Source organism: Trichechus manatus, unplaced genomic scaffold (genome assembly GCF_000243295.1).
Source record: "Trichechus manatus latirostris isolate Lorelei unplaced genomic scaffold, TriManLat1.0 scaffold00011, whole genome shotgun sequence".
In the NCBI taxonomy this organism is placed as follows: domain Eukaryota; kingdom Metazoa; phylum Chordata; class Mammalia; order Sirenia; family Trichechidae; genus Trichechus; species Trichechus manatus.
The window spans coordinates 1282002-1300007 of record NW_004443947.1 but is presented as its reverse complement, the minus strand read 5'-3'; the positions used below and the strand labels follow the sequence as shown (position 1 = coordinate 1300007).

The window sequence follows — 18006 nt, the reverse complement described above, 5'->3', positions numbered from 1 at the left end:
GGCGGCGCGGCCCGGCGGGCCTGGCGGCGCCGCAGCCCATGGAGCTCGAGAACATCGTAGCGAACACGGTGCTCCTCAAGGCCCGGGAAGGTGAGCGGCCGGGCGATCGGACGGGCCCGGGTGCAGGGAGCGGCGGGCGCTCGGACTCCCAGCTCGGCGGGGCGCCCCAGCCAAACAGCCCCCTAGGGCAGCGGGCTCCGCACCCCGCACCCCGCGCAGACATGAGCTCTTCCGGCCGGTCGTCCTCCTCCGCACCTGACCCGGGGAGCCGGGGCCCAGGAAGGGGCGGGGGTCAGGTCGCCGCCCTCGCGGCGGGGAGTGAGGGAAGGAGAAAGGAAGGAAGTGGGGAGGGTGGGACCCGAGCCCTGGGAGAGCCTCTCCGAACCCTCTCTCAGATGAGAGGTGAGAAGATGGCCTAGGGAGGGGAGCTCACACGTGCTCGGCCCAGTCCCGGGCGCCCAGCCTGAACTGGCCCAAAGTTGGTGCTAGGTAAAGGCTTGGAGAATGAATGAACGCAGCCTCTGTGTAGCACAGCCCCCTCGACTTGGGGAAACTCCTGGTCATATATGCTGCTAACACAACTGCCACTTGTTAGGTACCTCAGTACATGAGACAGAGATGAATGGGTCACACAGGCACAGAAACAAGTGGGAGCTGGGCTTTGAAGGAAGAGAGCATGTTGGGTGGGCCACACTGGACCTGCTAAGGTGGGAATTAGTTTCGTGAGCCCAGTGTGTGTACTGAGCCCTTCGTGGCTCCCTACACCAGGTGTTGTCAGGCATCTGCTCTGTGAGGGTTCTAGAAGACAAGGACCACCACACCTGGTCCTCGCTGCCCTGTGGTCAGTCTGCCCCTTCCCTCCCCACCTCAGTATCATAATCTCTGAGCACCCACTCTGTGCACTGCCCTGTCCAGGGTACTGAGGGCCCAGCAGCGAGCAAGACCCTTCTTGAAACTCTGGGGTGGACAGTCATGACAGCTTGACTACACTCTGCTGGGCTTCCAGATTGCAAGAGTCATCTGCTTCACCTTTCTGCCCCATTCTGCACTGGGCAACTGAGGCTCAGACCAGGGACTAGCCCCATGTTACCCAGGGAATACATGGTTGAGCCAGTCCTAGGGCACAGGATGTCCCCAACACAGTCTATAGGAAGCCCAGAGGGATGCCCAGCTGGGTGCAGCCTCTGGTCCCCTGCCCACCATGTTTGTTGATCTCTGGGGTGTGCTGCCTGGAAATGGGCATGGGAGCCCAGAGCCTCGCTTATCTCCTGTCCTTTGTCAAGCCCTGGGGCTAGTCCTTCCTCCCAGCCTCTGGGGGCATCTGCCGATTCTGTTCTGCCTCGTCATCCAGCCAGCCAGGGAGGAGGGGTGGGGAGAGCTGCGCCAGGCCTGAAGGGCTATAGCCATTCAGGCCTCAGGTCTGCTGAGGGCACTGCCTTGCCTGACCAGAGAGTGTGGGCATCATTAGACAGGCTTCATCAGGCTGCCGGTGAGGCACGGGGGGTATGGCCCTGCCAGAGTTTGGTACCTCCACTGACAACCCTCACCCCGACCTGGCTCTGCCCCTTCCCAGCTGTATGGCTTTAGACAAGTCTCTGCTCTCTGAACTTCAGCATCTCATTGTGGAATGGTTGGGAGTGGGACATGAAGATTAAAAGCAATTCTGATTGTCACCTAGTCCTGAACCCTGGCCCATGGAATACTGGTGCTGATTTTATTTACAAAAACAAAACAAAACAAACCCCACTGCAATCAAATAAATAAAGCATGTCATAGAGTCAGATCTGGCCAGGGGTCACCAGGTTGAGATGGTGGCTGCATCAGAATCACCTATGAGCTAGCTAACAGCTTGGGGCCAGGGCCTTTACCAGCTTCCCAAGCGATCCTGAGACCCTAAATTGATTTGGGAATCCTTGGTGTATGTATACTGTTGGCACCTAATAGATGCCCAGCATGTTTGCAGTGGGGGGGAGGGGAGTTTGGGTTGTGGGTTTGAATCCTGCCTCTGTCACCTCCAGGCTCTGTGATCTTGGGCAAATGGATTCTTCCCTTCAGGGCCTCATTTTCTCATGAACTTGGGCCCAATTGTGCAGAGTTGCTGAAGTGGGGCAGCACTGGGGTGTGAACCCTTGCTCAGTCTTCCTTCCTTTTCCAGGCACCCAGAGGCACAGAGAGAGGGCTGGGTAGGGTGGGGTCAGGAGCCCCACTGACTTGGTGGCATCTCCAGGACAGGGTATTTGCATGTGACTTTTGGCTGCTGCCTTGATGTGGCCGGGAGGAGGGGGAGGAGGAAGTAACTGGTGGGGGGAGGCAGGCGGATGGAGGGTTGGGCTAGGGACCTGCGGGGGTGGGGAGGAGTTCCCCTTCTGGAGAGGCCTTGCCCTGGGTGTGGGGGGGGGTCGTCGTTACTCACTCACAGTGAAGCAATGGCTGCAGAGTATGCCGGCTGTAGCAGGATGCAGGAGAGTCACTCGCAGGTTTCCCAATGGGTGCCCTGCAACACTTCCTCCTCCAGAGAGCCGGCGTGGAGGGACCCAGCCCTGTTGCCTCCCCCACACCACCTGCCTTCACCTAGACCAGATGGGAACTGGGCCGGGAAGACAGGGGAAGCTGAGACCAGGCAAGGGAATGTGCTTGCCTAAGGTTGCCCCTGAGGTGGTAGAGCTGGGCCAACCTCTTGCCATGGCCCTACTGGCTGCTGGACACAGAGTTTCCATTTCATCCTCATACCACCTCCAGAGGTAGATTTGGACCCAAAGTACACATGGAAAAATCGAGGTTCACAGAGGGCAAGAGATGGATCTAAAGAGAGGAGGTTCAAACCCAGGTATAGAGACAGACAAGACTCAGGCCCTTCCACCATCTCAACCTAGTGGCCCCTGGCCAGATCTGGCTGTCTGACATGTTTCATTTATTTGGCTGTAGTGTTGTTTTTATATTTTGTTTTGGTAAATAAAATCGACACTAGTATTTCATATAACAATCTGGATTTCCAGCTTCTTTTGAAAAATCAGAAGATCTGGCCATACTGAGCCAGCATTCCTGCCTGGCAACAATGCACCAATCAGCTGGAGTTGTGTTGCAGCTGCCCCTGTTAGAAGGGGCACACTGCCCCAGTGCATCGCACTCTCCACCACTCCCTGTTGTCTCACATCTGGCCCGCATTTGCCATAGCTGTCTGGCTCTGTAGGCATTTGAGCTGCTACAGGTGGGGGTCAGCTAGGTAGAATCAGGCAGGTATCCAGGCCAGGGAAGCCCTCATTTGTAGGCAAGGGAACCCCCAAGTGCCAGCCCTCCTGCCACCACCTTGCTGTGCGACCCTTCAAGCCTTCCTCGAACCTCCAATATCTCTGATGTGAGGCCCCGTGATAGAAGTCTGGGAGCCTTCCTGGTGGCCCAGGCTGCCGCTGCCCTTGGCGTCTCAGACATGTCCCAAATGCCCTAGAATCTCTCCCATCTCTCACTCTACTTATGCATTTCCCACCACTTGTGATGCCTTTTCTCCACTTTCTTCACCTGGGAAACTCCCACCTAGTGGGAAACAGATCCTTGCAGAAGCTACCGGAGCCCCTCAGAGGCTTCACTGCCCTCTGGCTCTCCCAGCTTGGGACCCCTAGTAGGAGGGCCAGTGTGTGTTCTGGTCCCCAGCAAGGACAGATTTGAAGCATGTGGCAGGAGGGCCAGAGGTCCATCCCACGGTGGGCTGGGCCTAGGCTGGGCCCTGCAGGCCTTCTGGATTGTCCTGAGGGTTAAGGTGAGGCATTGTGGTGGCAGGACTCCAGACACAGCCCCTCTTTGCTCCCACAGGTGGTAGCGGGAATCGCAAAGGCAAAAGCAAGAAATGGCGGCAGATGCTGCAGTTCCCCCATATCAGCCAGTGTGAAGAGCTGCGGCTCAGCCTTGGTGAGGCATGGGCGGACTGAGGGGTCCTGCTGGGGCAGAGGAGCAGGGGGGTCAAGTGAGCAGGAAGACTGAAGCTGCACCGCCCACCCCGGTTTTAGTTCCTGGGCTTGGGATGGGTGGAGGGCAGAGACAGGCCTGTGTGAGGGGATGGATTTGGGCAGTCTGAGAGAAGCAGGGGAAGGAGCAGCTAGGCTTAGGGTGGGCAGGGCCTTGGGACTGAGGGAGTGGTGGGGGCAGGGGCCAGCCCACAGCCTGACCTTGTTGGGAACCCCAGGCCTGTGCTCAACCCAGCAAAGCCTTGACCAGAAGTCCCCAGCCTGGGCAGTGTGACAGGGCACTTCTGAGAGAGGACAGACGAGCCAGGACCTCAGTTCCTGCTTACCTAGGCTGAGGCCCCCCTCTCATGGCCTGCACATGGTCAAGGAGTGTACCTGTGGCTGTACCCACTGCCCAGGAAGGAGGCCCAGCCACGAGCTCACCGGAAGCCACAGCTTCCTGCTGCACTTTCGCCAGGCAGGCAACAGGTGTGGGCCGGGCCCAGGCCAGGCTGGAACCTCTCAGTGTACCCAGCCCCAGCATTATGACGTATGCCGTAGTGTGAACCAGAAGGCAGCAGGGGCGGTGGAATCCAGGGGTTTGGAGCCAGATTCCTGGCTGTGTGACCTTGGGCTAGCCAACGTCTTTGGTCTTCAGATTCCAGGTCATGATGGGAATAACAATAGTGCCCACTTCAGGCTTGTGGTGAGGGTTCTGAAGTGTTCTGGAAGCTGTTGTTGGAGCTGGGGCTTGGTGGTGTGGGTTCGGCTGCCTGGCCGGCTGTCTCCAGTCTGTGAACCCAGGAGCTCCCTCTTCTGCCCGCAGAGCATGACTACCATAGCCTGTGTGAGCGGCAGCCCATTGGGCGCCTGCTGTTCCGTGAGTTCTGTGAGACACGCCCAGAGCTGACACGCTGCATTGCCTTTCTGGATGGGGTGGTAAGTGGGCTTGGCCCCGAGGGTGGTGCAGCCGTGAAGCTCCCAGGCCTTGTTGCCAGTAACCGCCACCTGTCACTTAAGTCCAAACGCGCACTTCTCCCACTTCCTCCTGCCTGCAGGCTGAGTATGAAGTGACCCCTGATGAGAAGCGGAAGGCGTGTGGGCAGCGGCTAATGCAGAATTTCCTGAGCCACACAGTGAGTGAGTGGTGAGGGAGGAATGACAGCCGTGGGCAGAGTGCTCCTCACTGGGGTGAGGATTGACCATAACCTGGGCAGAAAGTGCCCTGGAGCTGCTCCAGGCTCCTCCAGGCACACCGTGGGCATGGGGCCTTGGGGCCGGGGGGAGAGGGGCAGGGCTCTGGGCCAGGTGAGCCTGTCAGCAGCTCTGCTGCACCCTGCCTCCAGGGGGGCTGGCAGGATAGGGTTCAGCAACCAGGTGAGCTAATGCATCGCTGGTCTGCAGCCATTCTGGCATAGGCCTGAGATCTCTGGCATCTCGGTCCTGGGAGTAGACAGCAGTTGAGGGACCCCTTCCGTCCCTATGCACTGACCTGTCTGTCGTCTGTCGCCAGGGTCCTGACCTCATCCCTGAGGTTCCCCGGCAGCTAGTGACAAACTGCGCCCAGCAGCTGGAGCAGGGGCCCTGCAAAGACCTCTTCCAGGAGCTCACCCGGTAAGACCCTCCCTGCCACAGAATGGAAATGTGCCCAGAGGAGGGGCCTCTGGTGGGAGCCCAGCCAGGCCCTGCTCCTGCCCTGTGACTGTGGGTAGGCTGCCTCTTGTCTTTATAGCATCCTCAGCTGCAGCACGTGTTTGTGTGTCCCTCCTCAATGGGTGTGCATGAGGGTCAGCCGAGGGTGGTACCTTCAGGCTGAGCAGACACCTTTCAAGAGCTTGGGGTGTGGGGCTGACTGGTGGGCTGGGCCTTCTCTCAACAGGCTCACCCACGAGTACCTGAGCATGGCCCCTTTTGTAGACTACCTCGACAGCATCTACTTCAACCGTTTCCTGCAGTGGAAGTGGCTGGAAAGGTGAGCTCCCCCGAGGTGAGACCAGAATCCACCAGGTTGCTGGGCCTCCTCCCAGACCTTGGGCCCCTGCTCCGCCAACGTTTACTCCCCTCCTTCTTGTGTGCAGGCAGCCAGTGACTAAAAACACCTTCAGGCAGTACCGAGTCCTGGGCAAAGGTGGCTTTGGGGAGGTGAGTGGCTGGGCCAGAGCCCCGGGCAGAGTGCAGAGGGCCAGGGGATAGGGTGGGGCCTGGGAGCAGCCCTGGCCCTCTCAGAGCCCTGCACCCCAAGAAGGGCATGGCATGGCAGGCACCTATTTGCCCTGTCTACCCTGGCCACAGGTGTGTGCGTGCCAGGTGCGGGCAACAGGCAAGATGTATGCCTGCAAGAAGCTGGAGAAGAAGCGGATCAAGAAGCGGAAAGGCGAGGCCATGGCACTCAATGAGAAGCAGATACTGGAGAAAGTGAACAGTAGGTTTGTAGTAAGTACAGAAAGGAGACCTCGCCCTTCCTCTCAGTCTTGTCCGCCAGGCTCAAGTCTCTTCCCGCCCTCCCTCCAATCCAGCCCCATCCTCCTTGATGCCTGGCAAGGGCAGGTTTGGGGTGTTGACACAGGCCTGGGAGCAGCTGGGCCTCAGGAGTGGCACTGAGAAGGCTCTTTGGGGTGGCTGGTGCCAACCCTGCCACTAGGCAGGCCTGTAACCCCTGCTTGAGGCTCAGGTCCCTTCGGCCACAGGTGAGCCTGGCCTACGCCTACGAGACCAAGGATGCCCTCTGCCTGGTGCTGACACTGATGAACGGGGGCGACCTCAAGTTCCACATCTACCACATGGGCCAGGCGGGCTTCCCTGAGGCGCGGGCCGTCTTCTATGCCGCCGAGATCTGCTGTGGCTTGGAGGACCTGCACCGGGAGCGCATCGTGTACAGGTGTGGAGGGCGTGGGTGCCTGCTGGTCGGGCTCAGCCTGTGGAGGGATGCTGGGGTGTTGGGCCCCTGTGTGAGGCCACAAACCTGTCTGTGCCTTGCTGGGCTCGGGCTCAGCACTTTCCTCCTAGCGGACCAACTTGGGTTGTTCAGAGCCTAGGCTGTGGGGTCTGGCTGGCCCGTGTGTGAGTCCTGGCTTTGTCACCCCTATGTGTGTGACTTTGGGCCAGTCGGCTACCTGCTCCCGGCACCATTTCCTTTTCTGTGAAGCCAAGACAGTAATTCCCATTGTTCCTCCCTTGCAGGTTGTTGTAGGGACTGAGTGAGATAGTGCGGAACGGTTCCTGGGCCAGAGCCTGGCCCCCAGTCAGGCTCAGCAGTGGAGAGCTCGGGTTCTTACTGCTTATTGTCCCCGTTCGTCAGCGTCAGCACGAGGCACAGTTGCTGTTGCTATTATTTCACTTGAGCCTTATTACAGCCCCAGGACGGGATGGATGAGGAGCCCCATTTGACAGATGAGGAGAGATAGAGTCAGCCCCCAGAGGGGAGGGAGGGCGTACCTTGCACCAGGAGCGAACCAAGCTGTGGTGGTGTCCAGGGAATTCCCCTCCTGGATGGGGGCATCTTCCACTTGCCTAGAGAGTTCTGGCTCTGTAGATCCCTCATCTGCTCCCTTGGGACGGGGCTCCTGCAGGTGAGGGGAGGACTGGGCTATCTGTTGTCACTCTGTCAAAAAACAGGCCCCGTACCTCACTCCACCTGTAATCCCAGGAGGTAAATGAGCTTGGCGGGGGTGGCCCCTGCTGGCTCCCTGACATGCTGAGTAGCCTCTGACCCTGCCCTTCTCTCCCACAGGGACCTAAAACCTGAGAACATCCTGCTGGATGACCACGGTGGGTTGGGGTGCTGCTAAGGGGGTGGGGTGGGGCGGGCGGCCTGGTCCTGTAATGGCCCCTGCTCTTCCACCACACACAGGTCACATCCGCATCTCCGACCTGGGGCTGGCTGTGCACGTGCCTGAGGGCCAGACCATCAAAGGCCGTGTGGGTACTGTAGGCTACATGGGTGAGTCTCCCTGCATCTGGCCCACCAACCCCCTGGGTCCCAGGCTCACTATCTAGAGCCTGGCCCCACCCACTGCTGTTTGGGAGTCTCCTGTGGCTCAGAGAATAGAAAGAGCCACACTTGGTGCTGCCTGAAGGTGTTTTTGGTCACTGGCTGCCTGTGGGCAAGAAGGAGGGGAGTAAACGTTGACAGAGCAGGGGTCCGGGGTCTGGGAGGAGGCCCAGTGCCTGGCCAATCCTGGCCCTGCCTCTGGGGAGCTCCTGATACACCATTATATGATTACGAGACTAGGACTCAGCCGGGACCCCATCACTTGGAAATCCAGCGTCATTCGTTCATTGTTAAACGCCTGCTATTAGCTAGGCCTGGTGGAGGCTGCCATGAATGCTGAGGAGGGGCTCAAACTTGGGCTCCTGGCCCTCCCTGCCCCTGAATTGCCCACGCTCAGAGTTGGAGCATCCGTCCGTGGTGGGGACCAGTGGAAGGGCCAAGATGTGCCCTCGTGTGTTGCCCTCGGGACACATTTTCCACACAGGGACCCCATGACATAGCATGTGGAGCCAGGCTCCACAGTTTCACAGCTTCACAGCTTGTTGTGTGGCCCTGGGCCAGACCCTCCGCTTAACTTACCCTCACTTTCCTCGACGGTAAAATGATGATCCAACCTGCCTCCCAGGCTCGCCTTGCAGATGAAAAGAGATAGTAGAGGAGAAAATTCCCACATGCCTGCCCTGGCAAGTAGTGGGTATTCAGGAAGCATTAGTTTTCCTCTTTCTTCTCTCAGGTACTAAATCCGGAGGTTGTACACTGCTAGCCAGATGGGCCCCAATTTGGCCTACATTTGTGTTTAAATTAAATTGTTTTTAAAAACAGTTTGAATTGCTTGCCAACATTTAATAAGCCAGGCGATTTCACATTGAAAGTAGGGATTTCTGACTTTTCTTGAAAAATCAGAATGGGAGCACTGGGCATGGTCCCCCCTGCAGGCTGCAGCAGCGCCCTTGGATGGGGCATGTGCTCTCCTGTTTGCCACAGTCCCCACCAAGCCACTTAGTGGTGCCCATCTGGCTGATGGGTGTTAAGTTTGGGACCCCTGACTTAACGTGCATTGGGCATTGTAGGCCTGAGGGCTTTTCCCCCCCACCCCCACCCCACTTCTGCCTCCACCCTGCCCTAACTTCCGTGCCTCCCCGCTAGCTCCGGAGGTGGTAAAGAACGAACGGTACACATTCAGCCCAGACTGGTGGGCACTTGGCTGCCTGCTATATGAGATGATTGCAGGCCAGTCGCCCTTTCAGCAGAGGAAGAAGAAGATCAAGCGGGAGGAAGTGGAGCGGCTGGTAAAGGAGGTACCCGAGGAGTACTCCGACCGCTTTTCCTTGCAGGCCTGCTCACTCTGCTCCCAGGTACAGCAGCCCACAGCGGCGCTGGGTGGTGGGGCTGGGGCGAGGCACCCCACCCACCCACAGGTGCCCTGACCACCCCAGCTCTGCCACAGCTTCTTTGCAAGGACCCAGCTGAGCGCCTAGGGTGTCGCGGGGGCGGTGCCCAAGAAGTGAAGGAGCACCCCCTCTTCAAGAAGCTGAACTTCAAGCGGCTGGGAGCTGGCATGTTGGAGCCGCCCTTCAAGCCTGACGTGAGTGCCCACGGGGGCGAGCCAGGTGGGCGGGGGCAGGGCGAGCCAGGTGGGTGGGGGCTCTTGGAGCACTGGTTAGGATACATTTGGTGCAAGTGGCAGAAAACTCAACTCAAATTGCCTAGCCAAAACAAAAAGATAATTCAGTGGGGCTCCCAGAAGTGAAAAGCCCAGAATAAGGTTAACTGGAGTCAACTCCATGGCCACTGGTCTGGTTAGGGTTAACCAGTTGCTGTAGAGTTGATTCCTTAGTGGTTTTCAAGGCTGTGACCTTTCGGAAGCAGCTTGCTAGGCCTTGTTTCCAGGGTGCCCCTAAGCAGGTTCAACCTGCCAAACTTCCGATTAGTATCCCAGTGCTTAAACGTTTGCACCTCCCAGGGACTTCAGTAATGCCAAAAGAAGCCCTAGGCTGGTGCTGATTGCCTCTTGAGTGCTCAGAGGACCGCCCCGCCCCAGGACCAGCTGATTCTGTGCAGGGGCTGTGGTCCTCACTGGCCCCACCTGGGACCGCTGCCAGCAGGGGAGGTCTGTTCCCCAAAGGAAAACCAAGATACTGTTGCCAGCAGGGCAGAGGGCTGTTGGGCTGGTAGAACACGGACTGCCTACCCCCAGCAATGCTGACCACCTCTCTGTGGGTGGAATCCTCCCACAGTGGGCCAGGCACCCTGCAAGCAGGTGCGTCCTCTAGTCATTGAGTTCCGAGTGGCAGAAACCCAACCCAAACTTCCTGAAGCCCAGCATGTAGCTTTTTGGTTCATTTGGCCAGAAAGTCCCAGAGTAGGGCCAACATCAGGGCTTCATGCCAGGTTGCCAGCACTCTCCATCTCTCCTCTCTGCTTCAACCTGTTGACTGTGTCCCTCCCACTGAATGCAGGCTTCTCTATGTAAAGTCCCCCTGCCATGTGTAAGAGGACTAGGTCCTGTGACTGCGCCATGCTCACAGTCAGTTGTGGATTGGACAGTGTTCTGTTTTGATCCAAAGGGTTTTCACTGGGTGGTTTGTGGAAGTAGATCGCCAGGCCTTTTTTCTTAGTCCATCTTAGTCTGGAAGCTCTATTGAAACCTGTTCAATGTCATAGCAACATGCAGACCTCCACTGACAGATAGGTGGTGGCTGTGTGTGAAGTGCGTTGGCCAGGAATCAAACCTGGGTCTCCCACATGGAAAGTGAGAGTTCTATCATTTAACCACCAGTGCCTCATTCTGTAACTGATAGTTCACCAGAAACACTGAGGAGGCAGCCAGGAAGGTGATGGGCAGGCCAGGTTAATGGGTGTCAGCCATACACGTTTGTTTATATATTCAGCAAATAAAAGTGCCACATGTGCCGGGCCTTGGAGAGACTGAAGTCAGCAGGACCAAGTCCTGCCCTCATGGAGCTTATGTTCTAGTGGGGATACACCAAAATAATAAACCTTTTAGTGGAGAACCATTTCAGGTAACATTCACTGTGACAAAGAAAAGTAAGGGAGGCTAAGAAGACAGGAAGGAGTCCCTGGATGGAGCAAATGGTTAAGCACTCAGCTACCAGTCTAAAGGTTGGAGGTTCGAACACACCCAGAGGCGCCTCGGAAGACAGACCTGGCAATCTGCTCCCGAAAGGTCACGTCTTTGAAAACCCTATGGAGCAGTTCTGTCTGCACATATGGGGTTGCCGTGGGTTGGGGTCAACTTGACAGCAACTAATGAGAAGACAGGAAGGGTGTGGCTGGGGGCATTTTTAGACAGGGTAGTCTCTGAGGAGCTGACGGTTAAGCAGCAGTCTAAAAATACATGGAGGAGAGGGCCATGCCAAGATGTGGGGTATGAGGCTTTCGGGTGGAAGGAACAGCAGGCATCGAGGCCCTGGGGCGGGCCCCAGCCTTGTGCAATGGACAGCAGTGAGGAGGCCAGTGTGGCTGGTGCAGAACAGTGGGGCAAGAGAGCCTGGAGGGAGGTGCGGCCCTGAGAGCTGGCGGGGATTGTGGTCCCTAAGTGTGATGGGGCCATTGGAGGATGCTGAGCAGGAATGTGAGGTATGGGGGGCAGACTGGAAGGCCGGTTAGGGGACTGCTGCCTCAGAATGACCGTCTCCTGTAGCCCCCTCCCAGGAACCCTGCACGGTAGCCATCATCATGGGCTTAGGTGACTGTCCACTGTCCAGGGCTAGCACTTGAACTGAGTGAGCCTGCCCCAAGGTGGCAGCTGCTACTCACTGTTACACCCCCCTTTACACCCGTGTCATCTCACTGAACCTGGAGGTAAATCCACGACCTCTGGCATTGTTCAAAGTCAGAGATAGAACCAGTGCCCTGGAGGTCAACTTTTTAGAAGCAGCAGATGAAAAGCAAGTGTGATGATGACTTTTCTTCTTAATAGATCCATTGAGATATAATTCACACCCTACGGGTATTTTTTTTATTGTTGTACTTAAAGTGAAAGTTTTCAATTCAAATCAGTCTTTCATATAAAAGCTTATACACACACTGCTATGTGACCCCAATTGCTCTCCCTATACTGTGATAGCATACTCCTCCTTTCCACCCCTGATTTCTCATGTCCATTCAGCCAGCTTCTGACCCTCTCTGCCCTCCCATCTCACTTCCGGACAGGAGCTGCCCATTTAGTTTCATGTCTCTGCTTGAGCTAAGAAGCACACTCTTCACAAATATCATTTTATGTCCCATAGTTCAGTCCAATCTTTGTCTGAAGAGTTGGCGTCGGGAATGGCTTTAGTTCTGGGTTGACAGAGAGCCCGGAGACCGTGCTTTTTCGGGTTCCTCCAGTCTCAGTCAGACCATTAAGTCTGGTCTTTTTACTAGAATTTGAGTTCTGCAGCCCACTTTTCTCATGCTTCATCAGGGACTCTCTGTTGTGTTCCCTGTCAGGGCGGTCATTGGTGGTAGCCGGGCACCATCTAGTTCTTCTGGTCTCAGGCTGATGCAGTCTCCGGTTTGTGTGGCCCTTTCTGTCTCTTAGACTAATACTTTCCTTGTGACTTTGGTGTTCTTCATTCTCCTTTACTCCAAGTGGGTTGGGACCAATTGATGTATCTTAGATGGCCGCTCGCTAGCTTTTAAAACCCCAGACGCCACTCACCGAAGTAGGATGCAGAACATTTTCTTAAAAAACTTTGTTATGCCAATCAACCTAGATGTCCCCCGAAATCATGGTCCCCAGACCCCCGCCCCTGCTGCTCTGTCCCTCGAAGTGTTTGGTTGTATTCAGCAAACTTCTTAGCTTTGGTTTAGTCCAGTTATGCCAACTTCGCCTGTAGCATGTTCTGTCCTTCCCTTCACGTAAGATAATTCTTGTCTACTATCTAGTTAGTGAATAACCCTCTCCCTTCCTCCCCGCCCTCGTAACCATAAAGAGTATTTTCTTCTGTGTTTAAACCTTTTCTTGAGTTCTTATAATAGTGGTCTTATACAATAATTTGTCCTTTTGGAACTGACTAAATTCACTCAGCATAATGCCTTCCAGATTCCTCCACGTTATAAGATGTCTCACGGATTCATCATTGTTCTTTATCGTTGCGTAGTATTCTGTTGTGTGAATATACCATAATTTGGTTATCCATTTGTCCGCTGATGGGCAGCTAGGTTGTTTCCATCTTTTTGCTATCGTGGACCGTGCTGCAGTGAACGTGGGTGTGCATATATCTATTCGTGTGACAGCTCTTATTTCTCTAGGATATATTCCAAGGAGCGACACCCTACGTTTAAAGTGTACAATTCAGTGACTTTTAGCATATTCACAGAGTTGTGCAGCATCACCACAATTTTAGAGTATTTTCATCACCCCAAAAAGAAATCCTGTACCCTTTAGCCATTGCTCCCCAAACTCACTTTTCCTGCCCTCCCAGCCCTAGACAACCACTAATCCACTTTCCGTCTCCATGTATTTGCCTTTTCTGGATATTTCAAGTAAATGGAGTTACACCATCTGTGGCCTTTCGTGTCTGGCTCCTTTCACTTAAGCATAGTGTTTTCAAGGTTTATCCGTGTCATAGCATGTGTCGGTACTTTGTTGCTTTTTATGGCTCAGTAATATTCCATTGTGTGGATGTAGCACATTTTGTTTATCCATACATCCAAAACCAAACCAGTAACCATCAAAACTTTGGCTCATGGCAATCCCATGGGTGTCAGAGTAGAACTGTGCTGCTTTGGGTTTTCAGTGGCTGGTTTTTTGGAAGTAGGTTGCCAGGCCTTTCTTTCAGGGTGCCTCTGGGTGGACTTGAACCTCCAGCCTTTCGGTTAGCAGCCAAGTTTGTCAACCATTTACACCACCCAGGGACTCCCATCCATTCATCAGTTGGTGGGTGTTTGGGCTGTTTCTGCTTTCTGGCTGTTACGAATAGTGCTGCTATGAACATTGAGGTACAGCATTGGTTGTGTGGGTGGCTATTTTCACTTCTCTTAGGTATGTACTTAGATTGCTGGTTCATATGGTAACTATATGTTTAACCTTTTGAGGCACTGCTACACTGCAAAAACAGCTGTACCATCAAACGTGATGGCATTATTATCTTTTTTATTGTGATTTAGGTGAAAGTTTATAGAGTAAATTAGTTTCTCATTAAACAGTTAATACACAAATTGTTTTGTGACATTGGTTGCGAACTCCACGATGTGTCAACAGTCTCCCCTTCTCCACCCCAGATTCCATTTCCATTCGTACAGTTTTCCTGTCCCTTCCTGCTTTCTTGTCTTTGCTTTTGGGCTACTGTGCCCATTAGTCTCGTATACATGATTGAACTATGAAGGATGTCCCTCGTGTGTGTTATTGTTGGTCCTATAGACCTGTCTAATCTTTGGCTGAAGGGTGAACCTCAGGAGTGACTTCAGTACTGAATTAAAAGGGCATCCGGGGTCTTTTTTTTTGTGAATTTGAATTTTGTTCTACATTTTTCTCCTGCTCTGTCCGGGACCTCTATTGTGATCCCTGCCAGAGCAGTCGGTGGTGATACCCAGGCGCCATATAGTTGTTCTGGGCTCAGTCTGGTGGAGGTTGTGCTAGTTGTGGTCCATTAGTCCTTTGGACTAATCTTTCCCCTTTGGTCTTCATTCTCCTTTGCTCCAGCCGGGATGTCAGTTGAGCTAGATGTTCCCCGAGATCGTGGTCCCCATCCCTCAGTCCAGTAACTCAGTCCCTCAGGGTGTTTTGATGTGTCTGTGAAGCTTCTATGACTTTGCCCTGATCAGGTTGTGCTGATTTCCCCAATGTTGTGTACTGTCTTACCCTTCACCCAAGTTACCACTTATCTAGTCTAGTTAGTGTTTTTCCGTCCCCACCCTTCCCCTCCCTCATAACCATCAAAGATTGTTTCTTTCTGTGTGGAAACATTTTCATGTGTTTTTATAATAGTGGTTTCATATAGTATTTGTCCTTTTGTGATTGACTTATTTCACTCAGCATAATACCCTCCAGATACATCCATGTTGTTAAATGTTTCCCAGAGTCATTTTTTATTGTTGTGTAGTATTCCATTGTGCGTTTATCCATTCATCTGTTGATGGGCACTTAGGTTGTTTCCATCTTTTTGCTATTATGAATAATGCTGCAGTGAACATGGGTGTGCATATGTCTACTTGTGTGACAGCTCTTATTTCTCTAGGATATATTCCTAGGAGTGGGATTGCTGGATTGTATGGTATTTGTATTTCAAGCTTTTTAAGGAAGTGCCATATTGTTTTCCAAAATGGTTGTACCATTTTGCATTCCCATCAGCAGTACATAAGAGTTCCAATCTCCCAACAACCTCTCCAACATTTGTTATTTTCTGTTTTTTTTTAATTTGTGCCAGTAACGTCAAGGTGAGATGGTATCTCATTGTAGTTTTGATTTGCACTTCTCTAATGGCTAGTGATAGCGAGCATTTCCTCATGTGTCTGTTAGCTGCCTGAATGTCTTCTTTGGTGAAGTGTCTGTTCATATCCTTTGCGTGATGGCATTATTTTAACTGACATCCGTAATAGCAGGATTTATAAAGTGATGTAAAGATGAAATAGAAGGTGGCCTTCTGGAGCTGAGGTGGGCTCCCAGGAGGGAACCAGGGTGGGGAGGTGGGAGGATTGTACTAATCCTCTGCTTGGCTGTGAAGCTTGAGAAGGAGCTGGAGCAAACTGCTGGATGCTCCAGGGCAGAGGGCCCAGTCCGTGCTGGGTCCTGCACAAGGGGCCCCACCAAGGGGGCCAGCTGAGGTTCCTCTGCACTCACCTCCCCAAGCCAAGCACCCACGTGATCGTGTACACGTGAGAGGGTGCCTTTACTGATTCTACAAAGGCACCATTTGGACTGGTTAGCCATGACCTGTCAGCTACCCCTGAGCAAAGCCTCTTGGGCTGGCCTTTATGCAGCCTTGTTCAGCCATGGAGGCAGCCCCTGGGCTGAGGGATGATGAAGTGGCAGAACTGTGCTTGGGCACCATGTTTCTGACTCCACACCTGAGAGCCGCAGGTGTCAGGAGGACAGGACTTAGGCTCAGCTGCCTTCCTGTGTGTTGGGGGAGAGGGGGTGATCCTCTTTGACCGCTGCCTCTGTCACCCCAGCCCCAGGCCATTTACTGCAAGGATGTTCTGGACATTGAGCAGTTCTCTACGGTTAAGGGTGTGGAGCTGGAGCCTACCGACCAAGACTTCTACCAGAAGTTTGCCACGGGCAGCGTGCCCATCCCCTGGCAGAATGAGGTGGGGCCTGCCCAGCTTGGGGGTGGGCTCCAGAGGGGTGGCCCTCGGGGCGGCTCTCCTAACCGGCCTGTTCCGTGGCAGATGGTGGAGACCGAGTGCTTCCAGGAACTGAATGTCTTTGGGCTAGATGGCATGGTCCCCCCAGACCTGGACTGGAAGGGCCAGCCGCCTGCACCCCCCAAGAAGGGCCTGCTGCAGAGACTCTTCAGCCGCCAGGTACCCCAGCAGCCTGGCTCTAGGGGACAGTGGGCGGGAGGCAGAGCTGGTGCCCGCATGCGCTGGGAGTGGGCCTCCTCCAGCTGTGCCCAGGGACTCCTGCCTCACTCCCGCCTTTCTCTGGCCCCTGGCTGGGCTCACGGCCTCTTTTCTCTTTCCAGAGGTGAGCAGTGTGGGCTCCCCGTGGGCTGGCCTTGCTGCCTGGCCTCGGGGAGCCACGGGCAGCCCTTCCATGGCCGAGGCAAGATGTGGGTGAAAGAAGTCTGGTGCCCGCTCTCCCTCCCCTTCTGCTCTGTTCCCCACACCCTGCTAGCCTTGCTTAGCTACCCTGTTTCCCCTGCTATGCCTCCACCGTCCCAAGGGAAAGGGGCTAGACGGAGGCCTTGCCTAGGCAGAACCTGAGACTGACCTAGTGCCCTTCCTGCTGTCTGCTGCCAGCAGCGTCTGCACTGATGCCCAGCCACTTTGGCCAGAGCTGTGACCCCACCTGGCAGGTCCGGGGCCTCTGGCGTCTCTGGTGGCTAATGGCGCTTGCTCTGCCTCTCTCCCCGTGTCTCCCCACCCCTCCAGGATTGCTGTGGGAACTGCAGTGACAGTGAGGAAGAGCTCCCCACCCGTCTCGAGTTCCCCACGCATCTTGAGCTCCCCACCCGCCTCTAGCCCCCAGCTTGAGGCCCCCATCGGCGGTTGGCGGTAGCAGCTACTCTGAGCGCTGTTTACAGTTTTGCACAGTGGTCTTCCCCATTGTCCACTCGAGTTGTGGCTGGGGGAACACAGCCTGAGCTGTCCCCAGTGCCCTCTGCCCCTCAGTCCCTGGCCTGGCTGAGTCTGGCGAGGCCTGGGCTGTCCCTGGGACAAGGTGCGTCCCTTCAGCTCTTCTCTGCAGAGCTCGGGGCTTTCTGTATTTATGTGTTTGTACGAATGTATATAGCAACCAGAGCGTTCTTATTACCCAACCTGGGCCTGGCGCCCTAGCCTCAGTTCCCTGGGGCAGCCAGCCCTGGCCTGGGAGGGTCAGGGGCTGGCAGAGGAGCCGCTGCCAAACTCAAGGCTCCTCAGGTTCAGCTCCATCTGGGCCCCCACGCCCCCAGCACTGTGCTCGCCACCGCAGACCTCCCAAGTGAGAATCGTGCCTGCCTCTGCTGCCCTGGGCGCAGCCACCCTGTTTTGGGGCCCACTGCTGTCCCTTCTCAACGCTTGTCAGAGTTGGATTGGGGCCTCTGCTTCACTAGGCCTGTGCCAAAGTGTGACCAGAGATTGGGCTGACCATGGGACTCTCAGTCCACTGGCCAGGCTGTCCCAGATGGGTCTGCCTCTGCCTTCTGGCTCCCAGGGTGCCTCTTCCCTTATGCTGGGCCCTGTCCTGAAGATACTTCTTTCAGAAATGCCGCAGCCCAGGCCGGGGGGGTGTCCCTGGCCAACCCTCAAACATTCTGCCTCCCCTTGTAACAATAGACACACATGCCCAGCAATAATCTGCCCTTCCTGTGTGTGCCTGTGGGGTGTGTGTGTGTGTGTGTGTGTGTGTGTGTGTGTGTATGTATGCACGTGAGAAGGGGGTAGGGTGAGGCCGTCTGCCTGCTCCCCAGGCCCTTCCCAAACTGT

The 18006-nt window shown here is 55.1% G+C and overlaps 1 protein-coding gene across 6 annotated transcripts; it reads left to right on the top strand.

The window, feature by feature from the left end:
- Window positions 1-6: 6 nt before the first annotated feature.
- Window positions 7-17877, top strand: GRK6 (G protein-coupled receptor kinase 6). Of its 6 annotated transcripts, none has more exons than XR_002823139.1 (17): window positions 7-90; window positions 3808-3903; window positions 4765-4877; window positions 4997-5074; window positions 5452-5552; window positions 5818-5910; window positions 6017-6080; window positions 6231-6371; window positions 6626-6816; window positions 7669-7706; window positions 7789-7878; window positions 9076-9284; window positions 9377-9514; window positions 16048-16185; window positions 16267-16401; window positions 16563-16649; window positions 16972-17877. XR_002823139.1 is itself a non-coding variant. In XM_004371146.2 (17 exons), exons 1-17 carry the CDS (start codon window positions 39-41, stop codon window positions 17096-17098), a joined length of 1806 nt encoding a protein of 601 aa, XP_004371203.1. In that variant the 5' UTR covers window positions 7-38; the 3' UTR covers window positions 17099-17877. The 6 variants fall into 6 exon arrangements, 5 of the variants coding, with proteins under 5 accessions (XP_004371203.1, XP_023582225.1, XP_023582226.1 ...); XM_004371146.2 differs by having other exon boundaries at window positions 16563-16564; XM_023726457.1 differs by lacking the exon at window positions 16563-16649.
- The last annotated feature ends 129 nt before the right edge of the window (window positions 17878-18006 follow it).

What these genes read in the sequence shown, in the direction of transcription:
- GRK6 (XM_004371146.2), top strand. Translation starts at nt 39, where the DNA reads ATGGAGCTCGAGAACATCGTAGCGAACACGGTGCTCCTCAAGGCCCGG. An exon ending in TTGCCTTTCTGGATGGGGTG is followed by an intron (nt 4,878 to 4,996) that starts GTAAGTGGGCTT and finishes TCCTGCCTGCAG; the next exon opens with GCTGAGTATGAAGTGACCCC. An exon ending in CAGTGGAAGTGGCTGGAAAG is followed by an intron (nt 5,911 to 6,016) that starts GTGAGCTCCCCC and finishes TCTTGTGTGCAG; the next exon opens with GCAGCCAGTGACTAAAAACA.